This window comes from Petaurus breviceps, unplaced genomic scaffold (assembly GCF_028583685.1).
Source record: "Petaurus breviceps papuanus isolate PSGF00001 unplaced genomic scaffold, PetGlider_PUasm1.0 175, whole genome shotgun sequence".
NCBI classification, from domain to species: domain Eukaryota; kingdom Metazoa; phylum Chordata; class Mammalia; order Diprotodontia; family Petauridae; genus Petaurus; species Petaurus breviceps.
In genome coordinates, this window is record NW_027185764.1 from 5,787,119 (window position 1) to 5,797,857 (window position 10,739).

The following is a 10,739-nucleotide window of genomic DNA, read 5'->3' on the forward strand; positions in this document are numbered from 1 at the left end:
AACTGCTGGCTAGGAAAGAATCCTCTTTTTGCATCCCCAGCTCTTAGCACAGTACGTGGACCATAGTAGGCACTTAAGAAATGTTTATTGGTTGACAATAAATGCTTGGCTGAACATTCAAATATTTATGCAACCATAAATGACATACTTCTCTACATTAGGCTTGTTCCCAGAGTCTTTTTCTCCTTTCAGGAACCTTTCCTTGAAACGAATCTGAAACCCAGAGCTTTCCTCTCTCAAACTGGAAGCCAGACGAAACAGCATCTCTCCTCTCCCAAGCTCTGGCCAGCTCTATCCCCTGGTGTAGGCTCAGAGCATTCAATAATCACTCTCTACCAATGGGGAATCTTATGCAAATGATTTGAGGTCCTGGTTACACTTATTAAACGAGATATATTTTAAAATGCTGACCCTGTATTCAAGGAGTATGAAATGGTCTCTTAACCCAGTATGATAGGGACTGCTGTTCCCAGTAAGGGAACAAGGTTATTGTGTTTGTCCTTTGTTTTTGAAGATGACCATGGCATCAGGGAGATGATGATATGACTTGCAGTTGAATTCAGTGAACAGACCTCTTTTTAAGGGAACGAGGTTATATACGGATGATGAGTGATTACCTTCCCTCCCATTACTTCCACTTGCTCTCCGAATCTTGTACTTAGAACATCAGCGCTTCCTTTGGGGTGGAGGGTGAAAGAGGTGGTGTTTTAACAGTCCCGTCCTGCTACCGGTGTCCTTCCTCATGGAGAGTCTAGCCCAGCAGGTGACCTAAAACACAGGAGGTGCAGAAGGTGGAGGGACCGGGAACCCGGGATGCTACTGATAAGGAGATGCCAACTGGCCGGGGTGAGACTCGAACAAGGCTGCCAGACACTCGGGTCAATGCTGCCCTCTTGTGGCCGCGGCCGGCAACACAGCCCTGCGGAGCTCCACCTATTTATTGAGCCAGAAGTCCCGTAAACCCTGACGGGCTCTAAGTGGATTCCAGCCCCAGAGCCAAAGAGAAAACAGGGCATGCGCTCGAGACTACATTTCCCAGAGATCCCTAAACACGCCTTGTCTACAATAATTCCCAACATCCTTCACGCCTGTTCCTTTGTTTTCCTTTTTAGCCGGAAAGTCCGGACACGCTTCAACTTTTTTTTCCTACAACTCCCAGCGGCCTCTGCGCAGGGAGCGTGTTTTCTTTTTTCTTGCCACGCCTCTTCCCGGATTGGACGATCAGATTTGGACGGACGGGCCAGTCGCCAGGCGGGGCGGAGTGGGCGTGGCCCCGCCGCTCCCCTTCCTCCCAGTCTCTGCCCCGTGGCTGTTGGTCTTGAGTTCTGGCTTTTGGGCTTTGGCTGCCTCGGGAAGCTGCCATGGTGTCTCCGGCCGGCTGGGGGTGCCCGGGGAGGGCGCGGCTCGCGCTGTGCCTGGCGGGGCTCGCGGTCTCCGCTTACGCACTGCACGTGAAGGCGGAGCGCGCCCGGAACCGGGACTACCGCGCCTACTGCGACGTGGGCGAGTCCATCAGCTGCTCGCGAGTGTTTTCCTCCCCGTGAGCGTGTGGGGCTGCATCGGGGAGCGGGGTGCATGGTGCATGGTGCATGGTGCACGGTTTGGGGTGAAGGGGAGGAGCCGGGGCCATGCAGAGCACAGGCCGCGCTACCTTGGCTGTCCGGGGTGGGGTCGGCGAGGCAGGGGGCGCTTCGGGGCTCGGGGTCCCCCGGGACTGTGCCTGATGGCGGGAATAATGGGTGATTGCTGCACCTGAAGGGGACCTGGGGAGCTTGCATTCCCAGGACCGAGGCTGCGGCTGATCTCCAAAGGGTGACGTGGCTCAGCCTCCCTCGGAGGTCATTGGCCTGACGACTGGACCCCTGTGGGAGGGGAAAAGCTCTAGAGCTCGACCTCTTCACCTCGTCCTAAGCTGGGGGTTAAGGGGTGGGGAAGGGGGCGGGGCAGAGGGAGCCGTGGATGGAAGTGAGCGAAGTTCCACGTCTTAGCTGGACCCTGGGAAGTGGGATTCTCCATGTGGCATTTTGGGTGGGGAATGTATCCTCTGTCTGTGGGCTTATACCGCTGGGCTGTGGACGAACGAAGGAAGGAGACTGGTACTTATTAGGCACTCTTGTGGTCGGTGCTGTGCTAATTGCATTGCAAATCCTCACCACATCCTTGGGAGATCGGTGAGGAAACAAAAGTGACTTGTCCAGGGTCACACGGTCTCAGGAAGTCTCTGAGGTGGGATTTGAACTTGGGTCTTCCTTCCTCCGGGCCTAGCATTCTATCCATTGTTGCTTTGTCAGAAATCTAGCCTTTGGGGAGGGTTCTTTGTGTATTCCTAAACTACCTGAGCTAACCCCTTACACAGAAATGGTAACTGGGATGAGACTGGGACCAGATGGCCACCTTTCTCAGCCTGAGCCCCGCTTCCTCTGTCCTTCAGATGGGGTAAGGGCTTTGGGCTGGTGGAACCCCTCCTGGGTCCTGACAGCATCCTGAACCAGTCCAACAGCATCTTCGGTCTTATCTTTTATAGCCAGCAGCTCCTTCTGGGTGAGTGGGAAGGCCCTTTGCCCCACAGACTCAGCCCACTTCCTCACAGTGCCCACCCCTTCCCCACATTCCCTGCCTCTTCCCCCTTAGGCTCCACCCATGTTTTCCTAGAATCTTTACTTTCCCAGTCTCCCAGTTAAGCAAAAGTGACCAAGTCAACTGAGTGACCCCTATGGGCTCAGCTTCAGAGTTAGGTATGCCCTTCCCTACCTTCTTCCCAAGAACTGGTAAGGGAGGATAAAGATCCTCCCCCAGTCCTTGAGGACTGTGAATGAGCTCATGAAGAATGGAAGCAGGAAAGAGAGGGAAACTGTTGATACATATGTTATAGGGTAATCAGTATAGATCAGTATCCTGCTTTTCGGGAAGATGATTAAAGGGGGTAGTCAGAGTGGGACTGCTGCAATCCAGCAAGCCTTCCTGGAGGAAAGTGCTCATTGCCCTGCCAATGTCTTCCTCCTCTAGGCTGCTACAGTGCTCCATGGGCATGGTCCGTCCTGATGTTCAGCTCCGTGCTTTCTCTGGTGGGCTCAGCTTACCTAGCCTGGATCTTATTCTTTGTGCTCCATGACTTCTGCCTTGTTTGTGTCACCACCTACGCCATCAATTTGGGCCTGGCTATTCTCAACTATCGGAAGGCAGTGGGGCCCTTGGGACTACAGGACCGAAATAAAAAGAGACACTGACTTCAGTGATCCTCATAGCCCTAACTGAACTCTGAACTCACTCAGGAGCCCACACCATCAGCTGCTGGATATCTGGGTGAAGACTGAAGGATGCTGGCAGGACTCATGCCCACAATTGTGACTGTGTCACATTAACTTTCTGTCCTGATCTCTTTCCCTTGAGTTTCTACCGCCTCTCGTCTTGCCTTCCACATACAGAGACCTTTTCTGTTCTCCCTTTCCCCCTCAGATGGAAGAGCTGCTTCCAGGATGCCGAGGCAGGCCCCCGCTCCTCAGTATTAGCTGTCCCTGGAGTGGAGTCACCCGCTGATTTCACCTTTGCCCCCTAGAGTACCACCTCTAGGAGAAGCTGGCATAAAAACTGTTTTCTCTCTTACGGGTGGGGGCAACCTAATCAATGCTGTTCAATAAAGAAAATGAGAAAGACATTTTACGGTATGTGGACTCTTTCTGCCTTGGGCCAACACTAGCCCTGCTTCCTTCCCTTGGTAGCTAAGGCCTTCAGTGCCATATAGCCCTCACCTTTGGAAGCCTGGGGGCTGGTGAGGATGTGAGTCAGCACTGGAACTTTGTTTAGTCCTGTTCCCCTGTTTGCAGAGTCATCGAGGCTCCGGGCAGTATCGGCCTCAAGCATGGGGAGTAACCCCCCAGGTCCTTACCCCACCCTCATGGGGTAGGAGAATTTCTCACTCTGCCTTGGTGAGGAAGTGATCCCCTTTTCCAGACAAGAAAGGTCATTGGGAATATATTCCATCCATTGCTCCCTAGTTGGGAAGTTCCCACTACATTTTACAGAGCTCTCCAGTGGGGAATATCATCTCTCTTTAAGGACTTCAATTGCACCCTTTAGACCTCAAGTTAATTCTGTTTCATCACTTAATCTGGTCTCTTAGGGATGGGAAGAGAGGCATAGACTGATAGTGAAATTAAAGCATTTGAACTGAGATTAGGGGTGGTAATGACAGGATTTGAGATTGTCGAAAATGCTTACATTTTGGATACTTCCAGTGGTTGCTCTAGGATCAGGCATCTTTTTAACATTTTGGGCCACTCAGGCCAACAGATTGTGCCAGGCTAGATTGGGAAATGTGATAGAAACTGCTAGGGCGTTGGTTAACTGGACTGTAAAGAAGAGGAAAGGAGGACACCAAAAGAGAATTAGGATTGAGAAAAGAGAAAAAAGCCAGAGGACATGCAAATAAGTTGCTGAATCAAGGTATTGGGTAATTTTCTCCAGAATGGGAGGGGAAGGAAATAAGCATTTATTAAACATTTACTATGTGCCAGGTACTTTATTATCTCGTTTGACTCAACCATTGGAGAAACTGAGGCAGGTGGTTAAGTGACTTAACCAGACCACCAGAGTGACAGTCTAAGGCTGGATTTGAATTTAGGTCTTCTGATTTCAGGCCTAGCATTCTCTCCAATGCTTCACCCAGCTTCCTTAAAGAAGGGTCTGGGCCTTATCCCTTGTAAGCAAGAGCTAATTCAAAGACCAGAAGGAGGTAGAGGGAGTATTTTTTTTTTTTTTGCTTTTTGGAGGGGAGGGCAACTGGGGCTAAGTGACTTGGTCATTTAGTGGGGCTAAGTGAACTAAGGTCACATGGCTAGTAAGCATTAAGTGTCTGAGGCTGGATTTGAACTCAGGTCCTCCTGACTGCAGGGCCAGTGCTCTATTCACTGTGCCACCTAGCCACCCCCTAGAAGGAGTATTGAAGCCAGTGTGGTGAGGAGGGAATAATGCCTGTTATGTTGAATTAAAATTTTGAAGGATGCTGAGATGGAGGCAGTGGAGAATATGGCCACTTGATCAGCAAGTGGTTAAAAGCCTGAATTGTCCTTTCTTTTTTCAGAAACACCAAAAGGGGATGGAGATTTTCCTGAGGAGAGCACCCTGGTGTTAGGATATCAGGTTAAGATAATGAGACTTAAGCCATGTGGTGGGGCTGAAGGATTCTCTGAGGAAGCAATGTTCCCTTCATGGTGAACAACCCCCAGGGTCAGGTCAGCTTGCTCTAACCTGGGATTATGTCAGGGTGGAGGAATTCATTTGGTGAGTGAAGCAGGATAGGGGTGGGACTTGACTGGAGGTGGGGCTCCCCCAGGAAAAGGAGACTTGGTGGCCTCCCTGAGGGCTTCACCAGAGCAAAGCTGAGAGTAGCATGAAGTGGAGCTGGGGACCAGGACTGCTTGTACTGGAAGCATTGTTTCTTTCAAGGGGTGAGACCTGGAGGGAAGGAGGGAAGGAAAGGACATCAACTGTTCAGGGGCAGGAGGGTGGGCTTTGGGGGCCTGGGAGAAACATCTCCAAGGTTGACTGTGTGAACAGCTTGTTCACTGTAGAGCTCTCTAGCCAAGCACCTCCTGCAGGTGTGGGACCCCTAAGGGGTATGGTGTTGGGCTTTCTGGGGGGCCATGACATGAACTTGGGCTGCTTCTGAAAGTTCACTTGTGTGAGTGACTCTACACAATTAGACCTGCCACTCCACAACTGTGTAACTATGTATGTGTCTGTGACTGACTCCTTGTGAGACCCTCTGTGACTTCACTGATGTGTTAGGTCTCTGCTCTTTCTCTGTAACTGATAATCTATTTTCTTTGTATGTGTATCACAGTGTGGGCATTATGTTTTTGGAATGCTTATCTGGGGACCTCTTCCTGTAAAAAGGGGGACAGAAGGGTTTTAGCTCCTGCTAGCCTCTTGTAGCAGACAGATGAACTAGAGACTTGGGGATCTCAGTTCCTTCTTCCTCCATGTAAACATGACCAGGATTGCTTTTCTTTTTCCATCCTTCAGACCTGTGGAGCAATTAGGCTAATGACCCCATCCCTTTCAAAAATCAACTTTGACTCACCTATCAGGAGACAGACTAGGGGACTGGATGCCTGAGGTCTAGAAGGGAAATGAGAGGTGGGAAACTGGCCACAGGTTCAGAGGGCTACCTAAGCCCCTGGGTTGAGCCTAAGGCCCTCTCTTTGCCCCTTGGATTGCTAAGCACAGAGCTAAGGGAGGAGAAGTAATTACCTCTGTGTGGCCTGACGCTCTGAATCTGTTCCAGTAAAAGCTGCTTCTTGACCTCATAAATATTTTTTTTCTGGGAGGTGGTGGAGATGGAGTCATGGAGTCTGAGGGGGAGGAGTTAAGGGGCCTATACCCCTTTCTGGGGACCCAAACTCAGTCCATTTTCCCTGACACCAGCAGAACAGTCTCACCAGTATCTCTGTCTCTTTTCAGGACTTCATGCAGTTCAACAAGGTAAGATCTAGGAGATGGGGTGATCACGGGCCAGAGATCCTTGGATCTAGGTATGAGGGTGGGAGTGAGACACTGTGGTTTAATCTTGAATATAGCTGTCTTACCTTGGGGGTGATGGTGTCTGAGTGACCTGCAGGGGGAGAGGGACACCTTTGTCCAAATTTCTCTTATCTCTAGCCTGTGGGCAGCGTGGTCCTGGTCCTCCCAAGCCTCAGGAGGCTAATGCCATGCCAGGAGAATGGCCGTGGCAGGCAAGTGTGAGACGGCGGGGAGTCCACATCTGCAGCGGCTCCCTGGTGTCAGATACTTGGGTCCTCACAGCTGCCCACTGTTTTGACAGGTAAGTCTGAACAGGCTCACCCATCCACCATGGGGTTGGGACTCCTTTTCTTGACCTAGTGACCATCCTGACTAAGCTTTCATGAGGGCACCATCTACACAGGACAATTAAAAAACAAACAAACGATGCCTTTCTTAGGCTTAGAAATCCTCTTAGGCCAGGAACTTCTAACTACTTCGTCTTACCCTTCTAGGAACTCTGGGCCAGACCTGAGATCCTGGTCAGTGGTACTGGGCTCTCTGCAGCAGGAAGGGATTGGCTTAGGGGCAGAGGAGGTAGGTGTGGCCTCTGTTCACATCCCTCAGACTTATAGCCACTATACCAAGGGTTCTGACATGGCCCTCCTCCAGCTGACCCGAAGCTTGCGCCAGTCTCCCATCTGCCTGCCCCAACCTGGCCACCACTTCCCTTTTGGAACTTTCTGTTGGGCCACTGGATGGGGCCAAGGCACGGAGAGGGGTAAGTGTCATTTCTGGGCACTTGTTTGGCTTGTCTGTCCCTCTAGTGCTGGTCCCCAATCCCTTCCCCCAAACCTAGGCACCTAGCCTTTCCAGTCTCTCATGTCCCCCAGCTCCTGGGATCCTCAGGAACCTGCGCCTGCGTCTCATAAGCCGCCCCACTTGTAACTGCCTTTATAATCGCCTGCATTTGCGGCAGCTCTCCAGTCCAGCTCGGCACGGGATGCTGTGTGCAGGGGCCCAGCCTGGAGCTCAAGGTCCCTGCCAGGTACTATTAGAGAGAGCAGAGGGATTGAGATCCTCAGACTAGATACTGGGATTTAGGAAGCACAGGGCTTGTAGGCTAAACTAGATGGGCAGGGAGAACTGCTGACTGCCAAGTAATACTTTGGGGAATGGGATGAACACATAAGATACAAGAATGGACTGAAAAAACAAGAGAGGTGAATGGGTGTAACAAATCCACAGATGATGTTAAAGATTTCTCAAATTGTGTTTTCACCAGGTTTATTCAGAGGCATTCAAGGGGCTTTTGGGAGTTTCCATACCAATGCCTCTTCTGTTCATTCTAGGGAGATTCTGGGGGCCCAGTGCTATGTGAGGAGCCAGACGGGCACTGGGTTCAGGTTGGAATCATCAGCTTCTCCTCAAACTGTGCCCAAGAGGACACCCCAGTACTGCTGACTGACCTTGCCACTTACGCCCCCTGGTTACAGGCTCAGGCCTCCGGTGCTACTTTTCTCCACCAGAACTCTGAGGTCTTGGAGAGCAGTGATGAGGACAGCTGCATCTGTACGGGCCAGGGATGCTTGGGTCTGAATTCTGGGGAAAAAGACAGCTAGGATCTTCTCCACATTGGAAAACCAACCTGATACAAATGGCAATTCCTGCCATTCAGGGTCAGAGCAGCAAGGATTAAAGGCCACAGGGAGAAAGGACAGAACCATCTTACATTTCTGCATTAAATGTCAACCACAATAATGTCCGAGGCAGAAGCTAGTCTTTGGTCAGAAATGAGGGCAACCCAGGCTGGGGAGGACTCAAAGCTCAAAGGGAGCTCAGTGGGGCTGCCAATGGGAAGGATTTGGTCCAGGCATTCAAGGCCGTGTCTTTTTCTTGTAGCCTGTGGCTCGCTGAAGGGGAAGGGTCCCCATCCTGGTGCTCTTTCCCCATGGCCCTGGGATGCACAACTGAGGCACCTTGGGCAGTTTGTATGTGGAGGGGCCCTGGTGTCTGAGGAAGTGGTGCTGACAGCTGCCCACTGCTTCATTGGGTAAGCCTGCCCCTCAGATCCAAGCTCCTTCACACCCAAGTTGCTACTTTCCAAATTGTTTACCCTTATCTCTTTCCACAGGCGCCAGACCTTGGAGGAGTGGAGCATAGGGCTGGGGAGGGGTAAGGAGGAGAGAGGGCTTCGCCAACTCACCCTTCACGGTGCTTACACACACCCAGAGGGTGGTCACGATATCGCATTGCTGCTCTTATCCCAGCCCGTCATCTTGGGTCCCAGTCTTCGGCCCCTCTGCCTGCCCTATGCCTCCCACCATCTGCCTGAAGGGGCACGGGGTTGGGCACAGGGAAGAGCCCAGAAGGGAGCAGGTAAGTGGAAATGGGACGTGGGTCCTATTTAGAGAAGAGATGGGTATGATGGAGAGATCCTTGTACCCAAGCTGGACCTGGGGAATCCAATACAACAAAAGTACTTCGGGCAATCTGGGGGTATAAATAAAATAACAAAACAGAAAAACAAAAGACCAAAAAACCCAACTAGGACCTGGGAGTGTCTTCTCTTCACAGATCTTGGCTCCTCCCTGGCAGTTCCGGTGACTCTCCTTGGCCCCAGAGCCTGCAGCAGACTCCATGCTGCTCCTGGGGGTGAGGGTGTCCCTATCCTCCCAGGGATGTTCTGTGGCAGTGCTGTGGGGGAACCTCTCCAGTGTGAGGTGAGGGTGCTCAAGTAACCCCAAAAGCACATTAGGAACTAGGCCTCCCAACTGCTGTCTTCTTCCCAAATTTAAATGCTTCTCCCATCTTTATGTTTCAGGCTCTATTTCCTTGGGGAGGCTAAGGAGGGTTCAAAGTCAGCTTTTAACCCTTAGTTCTTATGCCTAATGCTGCCTCCCACTAACAACTACATACCAGATAGCTCCTAACCCAACAAGTCAACACCTGTTAACATCTCTCCCCAACCTCAAAGCAACATCTTCTAGCCTGGACTACCCAATGTCTTATTATGGATACTGTTAAGGGTAAGGTTGGGGAGCTGTTAGCGAGGGTCTCCAGAGAAATGGCCGAAGTTCTAGTGCTGGGGGCCACACCTAGAGTATGCCATTCAAGGAGACCTCAAGCTTTCTGATGGATCTTGGCTCAGAAAAGGGTTTGCACTACAAAAAAAAAATTAAGGATCATTACAACTCAACCTCCATCAAAAGCAAAGACATTTTTAAAATGTTTACCCTTTCCATCCAAACTCTTTTTTGACACTGTTCCCCAGTTACTTAAATAGATTTTCACTAGCAAATGTTGGGGGGCAGGGAGCCCAGAGTTGTGATGCCACACGCCCTGAGTCTTTAGAAAGCTTAGTGCCAAAGGGTGATGGGTCTCTTCTCCCCTTGCCAGAGTTTGTCAGGATCACCACTGGTGCACAATGTGATGGGCACATGGTTCCTGGCAGGGCTGCACAGCTTCAGCGATGCCTGCAGGGGCCCAGTCTGCCCTGGGGTCTTTACTGCACTTCCTGCCTATGAAAACTGGATTGGCAGCCTGAGATGGCAGGTCTATTTTGCTGAAAAACCTGAACCTGAGCGAGAGAGCTGCCCTGCTGACCTAAGTATGAGCCCAGCCCCTCCCCCCGTCCAAGCCCCAGCTTTGTTCTCCACCAAAGACTCGGGGATCTTCCCAGCCTCCAGCACCGCTTCCTTTCATGCCCTTGTCCGCAGGGTCTAAGAAGGAGGAGGTCCTTCTAGCTGGTGACTGAGTTTCTGTAAGAAGCCTACACCGTGTGGGAACAAGCCACAGGTAATCCCCAATCCACCTCTCACCACGACCCCTGTTCTCTCTCCCCACACCACAAGCCTTTTCTGATTACAGGTGCCAAGAGACTCAAGATGCGATGGCCTTGGAGGGAGATCAGGCCATTCACTCCCTCTTCACAAGGAAAGACCAGTATCTTGTATGCTTGGCTCTGTAGGAATGCAGGAGCCCAGCTGGACCTGGGAAGAAATGTGAGCACCGCAGGAGCCAGGAAGAAGCAGAAGACAGAACCAGCCCAAACCCCCAGTGATCCCTTGCAGGATAGGGAGATTTCAGCAGAATCTTCCCAGAATTTCTTGTTGGTCCATCCCCCAAACCCAACCCTCACATGTTCCACCACACAGGAAAACCCCATGAACAGATTTTCTCCCTTCTCCACATGCCAAATACACAATACATACTATAGCAGTCAACTTTTTTCTTAA

At 51.3% G+C, this 10,739-nt stretch overlaps 2 protein-coding genes across 4 annotated transcripts; both read left to right on the plus strand.

Moving 5' to 3' along the window:
- The first annotated feature begins 1,238 nt into the window (after nt 1–1,238).
- On the plus strand, nt 1,239–3,655 carry VKORC1 (vitamin K epoxide reductase complex subunit 1). The gene is made up of 3 exons (XM_069084634.1): nt 1,239–1,540; nt 2,432–2,541; nt 3,007–3,655. Exons 1-3 carry the CDS (start codon nt 1,362–1,364, stop codon nt 3,225–3,227), a joined length of 510 nt encoding a protein of 169 aa, XP_068940735.1. The 5' UTR covers nt 1,239–1,361; the 3' UTR covers nt 3,228–3,655.
- Nucleotides 3,656–4,756: 1,101 nt separating this feature from the next.
- On the plus strand, nt 4,757–10,635 carry PRSS53 (serine protease 53). Of its 3 annotated transcripts, none has more exons than XM_069084632.1 (12): nt 4,758–5,447; nt 6,463–6,483; nt 6,661–6,823; nt 7,017–7,282; nt 7,395–7,549; nt 7,854–8,073; nt 8,404–8,554; nt 8,636–8,880; nt 9,079–9,224; nt 9,901–10,111; nt 10,221–10,299; nt 10,372–10,635. In XM_069084632.1, the coding sequence occupies exons 1-11, from the start codon at nt 5,390–5,392 to the stop codon at nt 10,256–10,258; spliced, it is 1,674 nt and encodes a 557-aa protein (XP_068940733.1). In that variant the 5' UTR covers nt 4,758–5,389; the 3' UTR covers nt 10,259–10,299; nt 10,372–10,635. The 3 variants fall into 3 exon arrangements, with proteins under 3 accessions (XP_068940734.1, XP_068940733.1, XP_068940732.1); XM_069084631.1 differs by having other exon boundaries at nt 10,472–10,635; XM_069084633.1 differs by lacking the exon at nt 10,372–10,635 and having other exon boundaries at nt 4,757–5,447; nt 10,221–10,312.
- Nucleotides 10,636–10,739: the final 104 nt, after the last annotated feature.